The sequence below is a fragment of the Ursus maritimus genome, unplaced genomic scaffold (genome assembly GCF_017311325.1).
Source record: "Ursus maritimus isolate PB19 unplaced genomic scaffold, ASM1731132v1 scaffold_2, whole genome shotgun sequence".
Lineage (NCBI taxonomy): Eukaryota > Metazoa > Chordata > Mammalia > Carnivora > Ursidae > Ursus > Ursus maritimus.
Genome location: NW_024424452.1, coordinates 85,746,252 through 85,762,923, shown reverse-complemented (window position 1 = coordinate 85,762,923; position 16,672 = coordinate 85,746,252). Strand labels below are relative to the sequence as shown.

Genomic DNA, 16,672 nt, shown 5'->3' with positions numbered 1-16,672 from the left:
TGGACTGAGAAACGAACTGAAAACTTGAAGGTGCTCAGGAAGATGACCTTCACTTTCAGGTGGATGAGTTTATGGAAATAAGAAGATCGAAATCAAGGAGGGCACCAAGCACATTATGGCCAGATACACTACTCACTGGATATTACAGAGGACACGCAAGACTCGCCATTTCAGCCTCGGCTTTCCCTTCTGTACAGAGGGACGGTCACTGCAGTCAGCCTCTCTGAGTCGTGATTATGGAAAGATCATTTAGAAAAGCAGTACAGCCTTAGAAAATACACGCACTACCGAGAAACCGAGGAGCACGGTATCTGGGCGGGGCGTGCCCTCGGCGGGCGGGCAGTCAGGGGGACTCACACGGGATGCTTGTTGTACATGATTGGCAGGAACTCGTCCACTGGCAGCATCTTCCCAAAGGGATCGGCTCCAACCAGCTTCTGTGCTCCTTCCAGAGAGATGACGTAGCCCAGCGTCCAATAGGAGTAGTCGGCTTCGACCAGATTTCCCACGTTGGGCACTGCTTTCTCAGGCTCTTTCACCTGCATCCTCTTCCTGCCGATATAACTAGAAGGAAGCGGATGGAGGAGCAAGATTCCCATTTGAATATTAGACATCAGGAAGAACAGAGCATAGGTTTGCAGATACTTCTGAAAGCTTGGACCAACTGTGTCTTACATCAAAGTATCACAACAATGTGCATCCCATCACCAATGATGACCGGCCTCTGTCATGAAGGGGGTTGTTTGCCTGGTTCCTTCTCCCAACATCCCAACTGGTCTTGCCCAGCACTATGCCCCAGCCTGCAAGTTAAACTGTAGAGAGACTAAAAGATCCCTCTGATCATTTCCCCAAGACGGTACGGGAATTCCAGCTGTGTTTACAAAGTTTGGAAGTGGAGAAAAAAGGCCCAGAGGTGAGATCATGAGTTTTCAAGTCCCTAGAGTTTCAGCCTTTGATGGTCTCCGGACAACTTTCCAAATGCTGGCGGTAAGCACAGGACAGAAAAGGTTGTGGGGAAGACACAGTCTACAGTCTACAGTCAAAGACCCAGGAACCCAAGTGGCCCCAAGGGGGTCCTTCCTGAGGAGAGTGAGTGACTAAGCCTCCCTGGCCTTCTCTTCCTCATGCACATCTAGCTCTGCCCTCACGTTGTTCACCAGGCAGGTCCTGTCCTTCTCGAACAGCTTCCGAAACAGAAGATGTACGCTCAGCCAGTCCAGCTTTCCCGCAGTGTACTCACAGACCCGTGATCCCTTACTCTTGTGTGGAACCTGCTTGTTTTCCACCTGCCTGGAGCAAGCTGAGGAGGAGAGGGCTTCCTGCCTGGAGGTAAAGCTGCCTTCCTCTATTTTTTCTTAAAACTCTCTCTTTCAACATTTAAAGGATTCCTCTTGTCAAGACATCTCAGGATTCGTAGCATGAGTCATTGTTCACCTTCTCAGGACATCAAACACAGATCCTCTCAGCCACTGTCCCTTCAGACTAAAGCATCTGAATTTCTCTCAGGTACCATCAAGTGGAAGAGAAACTCCCACTGAGCACTTGACATGTGGCTAGAGTGACAGGAACTGTTTGTACTCAACTGATTCCTTTTACATAGTTTAAATTGAAATTTTAAAATAAATCGAAGATGTGTAAAATATTTTTTCCATTAAACAAAATTGTTTCAGAAGGACTGCAGTTTCTTGCAGTGGCTGAAAAGTTCGCATCTAGACTGAGATGTGTTGCAAACATAAAGTACACACTGGATGTTAAAGATGGTAGAAAAGGGGCGCCTGGATGGCTTAGTTGATTACGCGTCTGACTCTTGGTTTTGGCTCAGGTCATGACCTCAGGGTGGTGAGATCGAGCCCCAGGTTGGGCGCCATACTGGGTGTGGAGCCTGCTTGAGATTCTCTCTCACCCTCTCCCTCTGCCTCTCTCTCCCTCTAAACAAACAAACAGAAAACGAAAAGGCTTTAAAACAAAACCAAAAAAAAATTAGACTATCTCATTAATACTTTTTAAATATTGATTACATGTTAAAGTAACAATATGTAGAGACATTGGGGTAAATAAAATGTATTATTAAATTCACTTAACGTATTTTTTACCATTTGAATGGGATCACTAGAAAATTTCAAATGATGTATGTGGCTCATGTTACGTTACTATTGGACAGCACTGACTGCTCTAGATGATTCCTATGGTTTGTTCTACTCTTCCCATGTACTAGTTCCTTTTTCTGGAGAAACGTAACATGGCAGCCATGGACAGATGATCAGTTTTCATGCTTTGAGCTTCAGTAACATTTGCTTTTTGTTCGTTTTAGAAAGAGATTGGCGAGGGGTGCCTGGGTGACTTAGGTAGGTGTCCAACTCTCGATTTCAGCTCAGGTCATGATCTCCGCCTTGTGAGATCGAGCCCCATGTTGGGCTTCGTGCTCAGTGCAGAGTCTGCTTAAGATTTTTTCTCTCCCTCTCCCTCTACTCAGCCCCCCACCAGCCTTGCACACTCTTTATCTCTGAAGAAAGAAAGAAAAATGAAAAATTTGAAACCACTGTCATTCTTTAATAGTATATAATCGATATTAATGGAATATTTTGACTTGATCAATCTGTGAAATTTAGAAAAGATTCTTATCTCAGATCCGTATCATTCCCTGCATCCATACCCTTACCCAGTCATTCAGCTTTCTTGGATCTGTTGGTTCTTTGCCCCCAAGAAATGCACCAGCTAAACCACAAGTGGACAAGGACTTGTGTCAATCATAAATCTTAGACTCCCCGAGTCCAGTCCTCCGATTCCAAGGCTTAAGTGAAAGTTGCCTTTGCAGGTCACGTGAACGTACAATGGCTTCCTGGCTCCGTGGCCACGAGGTGTAGCCACGGGCTGCAGAGCTATAGACTCAGACTGAGGTGTGGGAACTTCTGGAGGATTATAGGGACAGGCAAGGGTCCTCAGGGACGGTGCAGAATCTAATCACACGGCTGCCATCTGACAGAGAGCCGGTCTCTTTTCATTACACGGCACTGATTTCTGGGTCTATTCCCCATGGGTTAGTTGAGTCATTACTAGGTTTCTTCTGTGCTCAGAATGGTATGTTTTCTGAGAGAACAAGTATTCCACTTGGGCCCAGAGTTAAGTTTCCCTCCGAGGATGGGAGGAGTAGGGACAGCTTGTCTGCTGCAGCCACTCCAAAGGAACAGGCTTGGATTCGATGACATTGCCTTTGGCACAGCTGGGAAGCATACATAATGCTTGGGAACCTTCTGCCTCGCTGGACAGAAGTAAAAAAGTGTCCTTTGGTTTAAAAAGAAAATGAGAGAGAGAGAGAGAGAGAGAGAAGAGAGGGAGGGAGGGAAGGGGAGATGGAGAGGGAGATGGAGGGAAGGAGAGGGAGGGGGAAGGAGAGAGGGAGAGATAGAGACAGAGAGGGAGGGAGGGGGAGATAGGCAGAGGGAGAGGGAAAGACAGAGAAGGAGAGGGAGGGAGAGAGAGAGGGAGAGACAGACAGAAGAGAGGGAGGGAGGGGGAGACAGGGAGAGGAAGAGGGAGAGAGAGGGAAGGAGAGGGAGGGAGAGAGAGAGACAGAGAGAAGAGAGGGAGGGAAGGGGAGACAGGGAGAGAGAGAGAAAGACAGGAAGGGAGTGAGAGAGGGGGAGAGACAGAGATAAGAGAGGGAGGGAGGGGGAGACAGGGAGAGGGAGATGGAGAGGGAATGAGAGGGAGGGATAGAGAGAGAGACAGAGAGAAGAGAGGGAGGGAAGGGGAGACAGGGAGAGAGAGAGAAAGAGAGGAGGGGAGTGAGAGGGGGGAGAGACAGAGATAAGAGAGGGAGGGAGGGGGAGACAGGGAAAGGGAGATGGAGAGAGAGGGAAGGAGAGGGAAGCAGAGGGAGAAGGAGAGAGAGGGAGAGAGAGAGAGAGAAACAGAGAGAGAGACTTAAATCCCAGACAGCTACCAGAGCATGAACTCAACGTCAATTCAGAACCAGCACTACCCTGGTAAACCTGATTTTCCTGTGACGGACTCTGACCCTCCACCGAACCCAGCTCAGCGTTCTTACTGTTTGCACACTTCCCTTCCCAACAGAGGCACTCTCATGCTGAGCTGCAGCCCCCATACCATCAGAGGCGACAGAGGAAACCCGCTTTCCAGCGTGACACAGGACCCTTGCCCTTGAACGAACGCTTCCCCCTCTCTCTTCACACCTCTCCATGTGCCTGATGCTTCACTGGGAGGACTTCTGCTGTGCTCCCACATGAGCACTCCGTCTGAAGACCCCTGACCAGCAGGCAACCTCCGGGTCTCACAAAGAAGCTCCCACAGTTTCTTTCTCAGCCCGCAGAGTATATAGTTGCAGAAACCACGGCCTATCCTCCACTCCCTTCTTGTTTGTGGGAACATTTCTGGAGAGAAAACCGGCAAAGCGGAAGCATGAGCCGTATCTCCTATCGGCTGGGGAGGTGGGGCTCGCTGCCCCTTGAAAAGGACTGGTCCTCTCAGGGCTCTGGGCCAAGCTTGGCTCGTCACTCACATCAGTTCCCAATCCAGCTGAGCCTGGTCGATGTCATCCATCAGCTTCATCAGCTTCTTCTTAAACTGATGTTCGAAGCGCACATCGTCCTCAATAACCAGAGTCTTCTCCAGCTCTCGGTCAATCACCTGTACAGGTCGTCAGTGGGAAGAGACCCTATGAGAGGTCCGATGCCTATTTCTTATGAGATGAATATATATTAAGAAGTCAGGAGTACAGTAGCACATAAGTAACAGCTCGAAACTGGGCTCTAAGCAAATGCCGTCAGATGGGTAAATAAACTGGGTGTATTTTCAGCAATGAGGATGTACGATCTACAATTAACCGCAATGTTCTAGATGAAGCTCGCGAATGTAATAGTGAGAGAGGATGTACCTCAGTACCCTGTGGTTCCACTCATGTAAACAAAAGGACAAAAGCAGACACAACTATTCCGTGCTGTTAGAAGTCAAGACGGTGATTACCCTTGGGGACAGTTCCTTAGAAGGAAATATGGAGGAGGTGCTTCTGGGGTGCTGGCAACCTGTTTCTTGGTCTGGCTGCTGGTTGACATGGCTGTATTATTACTCTATTTGTGAAATTCACTGGCCTGTATTTAACAATCTATTTAATTTAATATATATATATATAATTACACTTCACTTAAGGTTTAAAGAAAGAAATGATAGTCATAGACTGGGTCATTCAAAGAGGGAAGGCATTCAAGGGGACCTTCTGTAGGAACTTTCTCTTTTCTTATGGGAACTGACCCTTCATCAAGAACCCCACATTCCAATACCTCCCTCCATCTAAGCCATGGGTTCAAGTCCTGACTTTGCCACTTCTTACCTAGACAAGATATTTGATTATTTTCTCTTGGATAAAATGGGCGCATGCATCCCAACCCACTTCATATGATTTCTGTGTGACTTCTCGGAGGGAATCATTTAATAAATGAGGACATGCTGGGTACACACTATACAAGGCATTCCAGCCGAGGATCAGGATACATCCAAAGGTGTGTGGCCTACTTACGTAGGTATCTTCCCCTGTTATCAACCCCAGTGGCAACAAGTCTCCCTCTCCCTGTTTGTTGCGGGCCTTGTGTCAGAAGGAGACACAGGCAACAGAAACTTCAAGCATACTTCCAGAACATATCGAGTTCGCTTCATATCTGGCCCTAATTCACCTACAAAGTCCCACTCTCCTTCCTCTTCACTACAAAACTGCACATCTAAATCGAGCATTATTTACCTCTTTCCAGACAGAGTAGTGGCTAAGAAAGCAGCCGATTTCACCTCTGGTGAGAGGCCTTGAAGAGTAGGGATCTCGGTATCCTGGCAGCATTTCAATATTCAGGGCCTTTAGCTGGCTTGTGTTGAGTGCCCTGCATGACAGAGAACATGTCTGAAAATTAACAAGTTCAGATATCCCCACGACAGAAGCCAGAGAGAGAGAGTTCTGGATTTTCCTCAGAGCCCTTCTGCACATTGAGGAAGACTTTTCAGGTTTCCCATCTTTCCTTAAGGAGTGATGCAAAGACAAGAGGGTGTCTTATACTTGGCATATCCCTCACAATTGACAACGTGGTTCTACGTATCATCAGTTTTTTGACAGCTTTGAAAAAATATTTTCCTAATGAAGGAAAAGTGGCTAATAGCATTAAATACTGGAGGGGGTGAGGACAGGAAGAACTGTGTACATGTGCGTGTCTTTCCTTCGGATCTAACTTTTTTTTTTTTTAAGCACAAAAATAGCAGAGACCATCTTGTGAGCAGAAAGAGAGAAGTGACTCACTACATATAAAGTATTCCCAACAAGATTAACAGCTGATTCTCCGAAACCATGGAGGCCAGAAAGCAGTAGGTTGCCATATTCAAAGTGCTACCTGAAAAAGACTGTCAACCAAAAATTCTATGTCTAGTCAAACTATCCTTCCAAAATAAAGGACAAATTAAAATATTTCCACATAAACAAAAACTGAGGGTTTGTCGTTAGCAGATCCACTCTACAAGAAATACCAAAGGGAGCTGTAAGGCCGTTGTGACAGGAAATTAGAGAGTGACATAAATCCATATAAAGCAATAAAAAGCATGGGGACATGTAACTGCATAGGTAAATATAAATGACAGTATAAATGTTTTTCATTGATAACTCTTTTTTTCTCTTATCTGATTTAAATTATAGCTGCATAAAGCAATAATTAAAAGTCTCTGTTCTAGGGCTGATAATGTAGAAAGAAGTCATTTGTTTGACAATAGAACAAAGGATGGTGAAAGAAATGAAGCAGTATAGAGGTAGATCACTGAAATTCAGCTGGTTTTTTTATCAAGATATAATTGACATATAACATTATATTAGTTTCAGGTGTATACCGTAGTGACTTGATATTTATATATATTATGAAATGATCACCACAATAAGTCTAGTTAACATCTGTCACTCACATAGTTACAAAATTTTTTTCTTGTGATGAGAACTTAAAAATCTACTCTCTTAGGAACATTCAAGCATGCAAGGCAGTATTGTTAACTATAGTCACCATGCTGTACACAACAGTCCCATGATTTATTTATTGTGTGACCGGAAGTTTGTACCTTTTCACCCCCTTCACCCATGTTACCCACCTCCCAACCCTGCCTCTGGCAGTCGCTTCTGTCCTCTGTATCTATGAATTTTTTTTTCTCTTTAGATTCCACATATAAATGAGACCATATGGTGTTTGTCTTTTTCTGTCGGACTTATTTCATTAGCATTATGCCCTCAAAGCCATCTATGTTGTTACAAATGGCAGGACTTCCTTTTTCAATGGATGAATAATATTTCACTGTATATATTTATAGATAGCACATTTTTTTAATCCATTCATCCACTGATAGGACTCTTAGGTTGGCTTTTGTAAATAATGCTGCAATGAACATGGGGGTACATATTTTTGTTTGTTTGTTTGTTTTTTCATTTTCTTTGGATCAATACCCAAAAATGGAGTTGCTGGATCATATGGTGGTTCTGTTTTTAATTTTTTGAGGAACCTCCATACTGTTTTCCATAGTGGCTGCTCCAATTTACATTCCCACCAACAGTACATCAGTGTTCCCTTTTTGTTTCATCTTCATCAATACTTGCTATTTCTCATCTTTTTTTTTAAATAGGGGAGAAATGTTGGTTTTATTTATTTTTTTAATTATGTTCAATTAGCCAACATATAGTACCTCATTAGTTTTTGATGTAGTGTTCAATTATTTCTTGTCTTTTTGACAATAGCCATTCTAATAAGTATGAGGTGATATCTCATTGTGGTTTTGATTTGCATTCCCCTGATAATTAGTGGTGCTGAGTACCTTTTAATGTACCTGTTGTCCATCTGCATGTCTTCTTTGGAAAAATGTCTACTTAGATCCTCTGCCCATTTTTTAAATCAACTTGTTTGGGTTTTGTTGTTGTTGTTTTTGCTATTGAGTTGTATGAGTTTTTATATATTTTGGAAATTAACCTCTTATCAGGTATGTGATTTGCAAATATTTTCTCCCATTAGGTAGGTTGCCTTTTCATTTTGTTGATAGGTTCTTTTACTATGTAGTCCCACTTGTTTCTTTGTGCTTTTGGTGTTAAATCCCCCCCGCCCAAAAACCATTGGCACAACTAATGTTGAGGAAATTACCCCCTATGTTTTCTTCTAGGAGGTTTGTATTAATATAAACTACATTGCTATACATTGAAATGTTAATTGTAATCTCCATGGCAGTCACTGAGAAAATAACTTAAAAAATGTAGTAAAAGAAACAACAAGGGAATTAAAATGGTAGAGTAGAAGGTATCTTTTTAACACGAGAAGGCACTAATGAAGAGCAGAGTGACAAAAAAGATGCAAAACATACAGAAAACAAATGGAAACTGGCAGACATAAATTCCACCCTATCAGTAATTACATTAAATATTAATGGGTTAAACCCCACAATCAAAGGCAGAGCTTAGCAGAATGAGTTTTTAGGGACATGATTCAACTATGTGCTGTCTACAAGACATAGACTAAATTCAAAGACACGAATAGGTTTAAAGTGAAAGGGTGAAAAAGGATATATTCTGTAACCGGTAACCACAAGAAAGCTGAAGGAGCTATATTAATATTTGACAAAATAAACTTTTAAACAAAAGCAATTACTAGAGATAAAGAAGAACATTTTATAATTAAAAAATCAACCCATTAGAAAGACAAAAATTATAATTATAAATGCACCTTACACCAGAGCAAAATCATGAGGCAAAAACTGAGAAACTGAAAAGAAAGAGATTATTCAACAATAATACTGGGATACTTCAATAACCCACTATCAGTAATGGATAGAACAATGAGCCAGGAGAACAACAAAGAAATGGAAGACTTGAATTACAACAAACCAACTAGACCTGACAGATTTCTATAGAACATTCCACCCAACACAGCAAAATACACGTTCTTCTCAAGTACACATGCAACATTCCCTAAGAAAAACCTTGTGTTAAACCATAAAAATCACATAGATCATAAATTAAGCCTCAGTATTCTTAAAAGGATTGAAATCATATAAGACATGTTCCACAATTTTTCCACAATGGAAAAAATTAAAAATCAATAACAATAGAAAATTTGGAAAATTCACAAATATGTAAAACTAAATAACACACTCCCAAAAAGCTAATGGGTCAAAGAAGAAATCACAAAGGAAATGAGAAAATAGTTAGATGTGAATGAAAATGAAAACAAGGCATACAAAATTTACAGGATGCACTTGGTGTAGTACTTGGGAGGGCTAGTTATAGCCATAAATACCTATATTAAAAAATAATACCTTGAAAGAATAATCTGATCTTCCATTTTAAGAAATTAGAAAAAGAAGGGCCAAGTAAACCCAAAGCAAGCAGAAGGAAAAAATAAAGACTAGAGTGGAAATAAGTGAAATAGAGAACAGAAAAACAATAGAGAAAATCAACAAAATCAAAAGTTGGTTCTTTGAAAAGATCAACAAAATTGATAAAATTTTAGCTAAGCAGATCAAAAAAAAAAAGATAGACTCAAATATTTTTAAAAAGGTAGAAAGAGTAGGCAACCCCCTTCTGATCTAAGGGAAATAAAAAGGATTATAAGATAATACTATGAACAACTGTATGCCAACAACTTAGATAACCTAGAAAAATATGATGAATTGCTAGAAAGTTACAAATCAATGACTCAAAAAGGAATAGACACTCTGAATACACCTATAACAAGTAAAACACTTGAATTAGTAATAAAATTTCCCACAAAGAAAGATCCACAATCAGTTAGCTTCTTTGGGGAACTTTGCCAAGCATCTAAGGAATTACCATCAATCTTTCACAAACTTTTCCAAAAAACAGAAGAGGTGGGAACATTTCCCAACTCATTCTATGAAGCTAATATTATCCTGATACCAAAACTAGAAAAAGATGTCACAAGAAAATTATAGGCCAATATCCTTTATTAACATAGATCCAAAATTCTCCAGAAAGTTATACACAACTAATGAATTGTTGAACACTACATCAAAAACTTATGATATACTATATGCTAGCTAAATGAACATAATAAAAAAGAAAATACTAGCAAACAGATTCCAGCAACATATAAAAAAGATTATACACCATGATCAAATGGGACTTATTCAGGATTGTAAGATTGGTTTAACATGTGAAAATCAATCAATATAATACACTATCTCAATAGACAAAAAAAAAATCACATGACAATACGATCATCTCAATAGGCACAGAAAAAACACTCGACAAAATCCAACTATATACAGATTGAATGTTTATATTCACCCCAAGTTCATAAGTTGATGGTATTAGGAGGTAGGGCCCCAAGTCAGGAGGGCAAAACTCTCATAAATGAGATTAGTGCTTTTATAAAAAGAGACATGGGAGAGCAGGCTCTTCTATCTCTGCTCTTTGCTATGTGAGGGAATATCCAGAAAACAGCCATCTATAAGCCAGAAAAGGACATCTTACCAGATTCCAACCATGTTGGCACCCTGCTCTTGGACTTTCCAGTCTCCAGAACCATGAGAAATAAATGTTTGTTTTTAAGCCACCTGGTCTATGGTAATTGTTATAGCAGCCCAAACTGACAAAGACACCAACACCCTTTCATGATAAAGCATTCAATTTAATAAGAATAAAAGGGAACTTCCTCTATTCAATGAAGGCCAACTGTGAAAACCTCATACACTAATATTATGCTTAATGGTGAAAGACTGAATGCTTCCCCTATTATCAGGAATAAGACGAGGATGTCCACTCTCACCATTTCTATTCAAAATTTACTTGAGGATCTAACCAGGGAAATTAGGCGAATGAAATGAATAAATGACATTCACATTAGAAAAGATATAGTAACACTATCTACATTTGCAGATGACATAGTCTTATATATAAAAATACTGAGGAGGAATACACACACACACACACACAGTGTTAGAACTGATAAGTGAGTTCAACAAGGATGCAGAATATAAGATCAATATACACAAATCAATTGTATTTCTACATACTTAGCAGTGAGCAATCAAAAAATGAAATTAGAGAAAAAACTTTGTTTACCATAGCATTAAATAAGTGAAATACTTGGGAATCAATTTAACAAAATAAACACAATACTTCACAAAATAAACACAATAGTTAAAACTACCAAAGAAAATCATTCAAAGAATTAAAGAAGATCTAAATAAATAAATGGAAAGATACCCTGTGACCATGAACCAGAAGACTTCAAGTTATTAAGATAGAAATGGTCCCCCTAGTTGATCTACAGATTCAATGCAATTCCTATCAAAATCCCAGCTACTTTTTTGTGTGTGTAAAATGACAAGCTGATGCTAAAATTCACATGGAAATGCAAGGGACCTAGAATAGCCGAAACCATCTTGAAAAAGAATAACAAAGTTAAAGGACTCAGACTTTCTTACATACAAAGGTACGATCATATGGTAATGTGGTATTGACATAAGGATTGATATAATCCATCAATGGAATTGAATTGAGAGTCTAGAAACCAACCCTTACATTTATAGTCAATTGATTTTGACTAGGGTAATGACAATTCAATGGGAGAAAGAATAGTCTTTTTAACAAATGGTGCAAGGACACCCAAACTATATGCAAAAGAAGGAATTTGAATCCCTACCTCATACCATATAAAAAACTAACTCAAAATGGAACAAAAATTGAATGTGAAAATATATATGAGGTAAAACTATAAAACTCTTAGAAGAAAGATAGAAATAAGTCCTTATGACTTTGGATTTGGCAATGGATTCTTAGATACAACACCAAAAGCAGAAGCAACAACAAAAATATATATTGGGCTTTATCAAAATCAAAAACTTTTGTTCTTCAATGGATGTCATCATGAATTGAAAAGACAACACATAAAATAGGTGAAAATATTTGCAAATTATATATCTGACAAGAGACTTGTATGAGGAACAAATAAAAAGAACTCTTACAATTCAACTAGTTTCCCTTGGTCCATGTGACCTATAAATAAAATTTGGGCTCTTAGGTATTTGAAGCAGTGGTTCCCAAACTCTCATGCACCAAAGAACAGGGTTGCCAGATTTAGCAAGTAAAACATAGAACATCCAGTCAAATTTAAATTCCACATAAACAATGAAAAATTTCTTAGTGTAAGTAAGCCCATGCAATGTTTGGGACAAATTTAACTGAGTGTCTTATATTTTATGTGGCATCCTTACCTAAGAATCAACTTGAGGCTTCTTAAATGCAGATTCCCAGCCCCAGCCCTAGAGATCATGATTCAGCAGCCCTGGGCTAGAACTCAGGAATCTGCTATCTTAACCCTGGAGACTCTGACATGGGTGTCCAGGCCACATGTTGAGAACATTGATGAAATTCTCAAAGTCATAAGAAACTTCAAAACAGCTTCTAGCCATACTCCTTAGAGCCATTCATATTCCAAACTAACATAAAACATGAAACTACAGGTTTTTCAACAACCAACACCTTGAAATAAAGTGTCAAAGAAAAGGGCAAAGGAAAGCAAAATAAAGCAAAATAATAAACAACAGCAATAACAAAGCTCTTGAAGGAATTCAACCAAGTTCCCTTTGTGACTTTCCTGCCGTATTCCTGGGAAAGGTGATCAGCCGAGGCAGGCTATGGCGTGATCTCACGCAACACGATATATAGGTTGTTACGCATTTTTCCTCATTTATTCTCCTCAGGTTGGCCCAAGTTTGGCCACTTTGCTCTAAATCAGGGTCTGAATGCAACTCTAAATGCATTCTTTCCAATACACCATGGAAAGCTGGAAACCACCACAAGGATTACCAAAACCCCCAGAGAGAGGGGAAAATCACTTCCACTGCGAGCCTTCAGCATAATGAAGACCAGAGTTAGCTGGATGGTGAGTGGATTTCAGGCCTACTCTACATGGTGAAATTAATTTACATGCTGTTATCATTCATAAAGCTTTTCCCAAAGTAGGCTGCATGTGGCCATTTTGACAATGTGTCTATCTTCTAATGACTCTAGATTCCTCCCGCCCAGCACTAACCCTCTGTCAGAGAGGGCACCTTCCCACTCCAACGACATCTGCAAGGATTCAAGAAAAAACCCAACCCACTTTCCATCCACAGCCTCGACAATCTTGACCTCGATCTCTTGCTCGTACAGGGTGCGTAACATCCGGTCCCGCCTGTCCTTTCGGCGCTTCAGGTTGATCATGAAAATCTAACAGGAAGAAAAAAGGAAAAGAAACACAGATTATTCAAGTCTTACTTTGGGCTGTTTGACAAACTAAGTAAATGTAAGGACCACAGTTTCAGTTAGAATAAGGAGTGGAAAAAATAGGGAAAACCGTGGTGAAGATCTGTTTATATTTCGTGTCAAGTCAAATGATATTAATCCAAACAGAATGACTTTCGAAACAGAACCATCTGCAGTGACTTCCCCCTCTCTTTGTTTCTCTGATGCTTGTTGGTGGACAGGTTTGCCCTGTTCTTGAGATAGGAAAGTTCAAAAATCACTCTTCAGGAGGCCAAGTGTGAATTAAACCCCAAACAGAAGACTCAGAGGTCGGAGGCAGCTGGGCAAGTGTGATAGATTTATCAGCAGACCTAAGTCTACATCCTGAATTTATTTACTAAGTGTTTGCCTTGGCCCAGTTCCCATGCCTCAGTTTCCTCATCTGTAAAACTGGGGTGATCCTGGTCCTATCTCATGGGTTCTAAATATTAGCTATTCTTAGAGTTCATATCTGCTGTTAACAAATTTCAAGTCATTCAAAGAATGAGAAAAATCTAGTCTTAAAACATTCCTTGCATTTCCAAAGGTTCCAAACAGAATTATCAAGGTCTCAATGTTAAGAGCTTCTTTGCCAGAATTCTTCAACTCCCCCAGAGATCAGGGAATTTTTCTGAAAGAAGTAAGGAGAAGGGGCCCTACTCTTGGAGGTAGCCCTTTGACGGAAGGGAGAAATGGAAAGGCATCATTTCCACATCATACTCGTCCTTGAAGTCCCCAAAAATATGCATCCAGATTTCTTCCCATGAGGGCTGGGTTCACCTGTAGCCCCTCATCTTAGCCCCTACATTCCTGATGTCTGCCCTAAACACATACATATCACGAAGCCATGGCAGGGAGCTATGGATAGTGAGATGGTCCTGACTACTTTCAGATTTAAGGAGCCACAGAAAAACCTCAAGACTCACGAATGCTATTACAGGTAAATATGTGTATTCCCAAGGTCCTTTTGCCACAAGAGTAACAAACTCACTCTGAACATTAAACTAGTCCTCTAAGAGTAGGAGACTTCAGCCACCAGCAAGAAATATTGATGACACGTAGTAAGGAAAAGGAGAAACCCATGGAATAAGTTGGAGGATGTTGGCTTCATCCTGACTTAACCACCCAGACAACTTTGAGGAAGACATTGAATGCTTCAGGGTCCAGATCCTTTGTTCATAAAAGGGGGAGTTGAACAACCTCATCTTGCAAGTACAACACAGATTGAAATGTTTATGATATGTGGTTTAGATAAAGCTTGCTTTATGCCATGCCCAGAATAAAGAAGAAACTATGTCTTGTAACCAACCTGGGGTTCAGACTTTACTGGGGTGAAGCTTTGGTTCACATAGCCATTCTGAATCTAATCTTCAATATGTTCTATGTGTTACTGGATCAAAAGCTACACTAAAATTGCAACCCTTCCTTCCAAAATATCCTCACTTCCATCCATTTATACAGCTCTGGGCAAAGAAACTGATGGGAGAACAAGATGTCCTCCTTAAATAAATTATCCACCTGTTGTAGGGCAAAGTGAATTCAGAGCATTGTGATTTCATTACTTCTCTTGATTACCTGAGTAATTATTTTTTTTAAACATAATTTCTGTGGTGACTCTATTGGCTTTGTTACTTGGGACTTCATAACTTAATGGGTTGTGTTCTTTTACATTTCAATTCTTCCTGATTAGAATCACAGTGTGATGGACCATGTTTCATTCCACAATTTTATTTTATTTTTATTTTTTTATAATAATTTTTTATTATGTTATGTTAGTCACCAATCAGTACATCCTTAGTTTTTGCTGTAGTGTTCCATGATTCATTATTTGCGTATAACACCCAGTGCACCATGCAATACGTGCCCTCCTTAATACCCATCACCGGCCTATCCCAATCCCCCACCCCCCTCCCCTCTGAAGCCCTCAGTTTGTTTCCCAGAGTCCATGGTCTTTCATGGTTCATTCCCCCTTCTGTTTACCCCCTCCCTTCATTCTTCCCTTCCTTCTCCTACCGATCTTCCTGCTATTTCTTATGTTCCATAAATGAGTGAAACCATATGATAATTGTCTTTCTCTGCTTGACTTATTTCACTTAGCATAATCTCCTCCAGTCCCGTCCATGTTGCTGCAAATGTTGGGTAATCATTCTTTCTGAAGGCTGAGTAATATTCCATTGTATATATGGACCACATCTTCTTAATCCAGTCATCTGTTGAAGGGCATCTCGGCTCCTTCCACAATTTAGCTATTGTGGACAACGCTGCTATGAACGTTGGGGTGCATATGGCCTTTCTCTTCACTACGTCTGTATCTTTGGGGTAAATACCCAGTAGTGCAATGGCTGGATCATAGGGTAGCTCAATTTTTAACTTTTTAAGGGACCTCCACACTGTTCTCCAAAGTGGCTGTACCAACTTGCAGTCCCACCAACAGTGTAAGAGGGATCCCCTTTCTCCACATCCTCTCCAACATTTGTTGTTTTTTGCTTATCATTCCACAATTTTAAAAGATACGGAAAGGAAGGAGCGTTTTGTCCTGTGTATACATGGAGCTACCCGAGGTCACTCCAGGAGAATAGAAACAAACCCAAACAAACCCAAACAAAAAACGGACAGAAATACAACAAAGAGTCCCCTCAAACCAGAGACCTCTAGTCTGGGAAGACGTTAGTAAATAATACTTCAGTCCCAGCTTCTGCCAGGACAAGTGCAGTAAAAATTGTAGCCATGAAGGAAAAACACAGACGGCTTGCTCATACTTAGTGAATAGTAAACAGAGGAAGAGCCACAGAGCCAAATGCAACCCAGACACCACCAACAAAGTCATGGAGTACTGGGAGAATTAAAAAGGCCCATGAAAATCCCTTTTCCCACCATCTTATCCCTGTTCTAGAGCCCAGGGTAGTTATTTCCTGCACCTGCATCACCTCCCAGGGTTGGCATTTTCCAAAAGACTTCTAGGGTGACGCAGTCCTTACACCCCCACCCAAACGGAAGACCAGAGCTAGAAGATCCTGGTTTTGTCCCATTTGATTTCCTTCGTCTTGGTCCTCATAGGAATGTGTTTAAATAGAAAAATGAATCTATGTAAAGACCTCGGGTTCTTTCACCTAGAGAACTGAGGGCTGGTGAGGGTTGCTGGGAAGGACAGCTCTAGTAAGATGTGGAAGCTGACACTGTGTGGTGGGGATCAACCCCACACACACCGGGTGCAGCCCCGGTTCTTTTAAAAATTATTTGCCCTTTATTCTAATTCCTCTCTCGCACATTAAACTCATCTCTTCTCATTCTGGCCTCTGTGGAAACGGCATTGTAGCTGCTAACTCTTTTCCACTTAATATTCATGAAATACTCTTCCCCATTCCTGAAGCC

General features: G+C 40.7%; 1 protein-coding gene across 1 annotated transcript in view; it reads right to left on the bottom strand.

Annotated features, from left to right (window-relative positions):
- The window catches only part of COLGALT2 (collagen beta(1-O)galactosyltransferase 2), a 47,071-nt gene that overhangs the window by 4,390 nt on the left and 26,009 nt on the right, over positions 1 to 16,672 (bottom strand). The window contains exons 7-10 of the mRNA XM_008701223.2: positions 13,140 to 13,246; positions 5,753 to 5,885; positions 4,520 to 4,647; positions 358 to 564 (exon numbers count right to left, since the gene is read on the bottom strand). Coding sequence (XP_008699445.2) covers positions 358 to 564; positions 4,520 to 4,647; positions 5,753 to 5,885; positions 13,140 to 13,246 — 575 coding nt within the window. The remainder of the gene's footprint in view (positions 1 to 357; positions 565 to 4,519; positions 4,648 to 5,752; positions 5,886 to 13,139; positions 13,247 to 16,672) is intronic.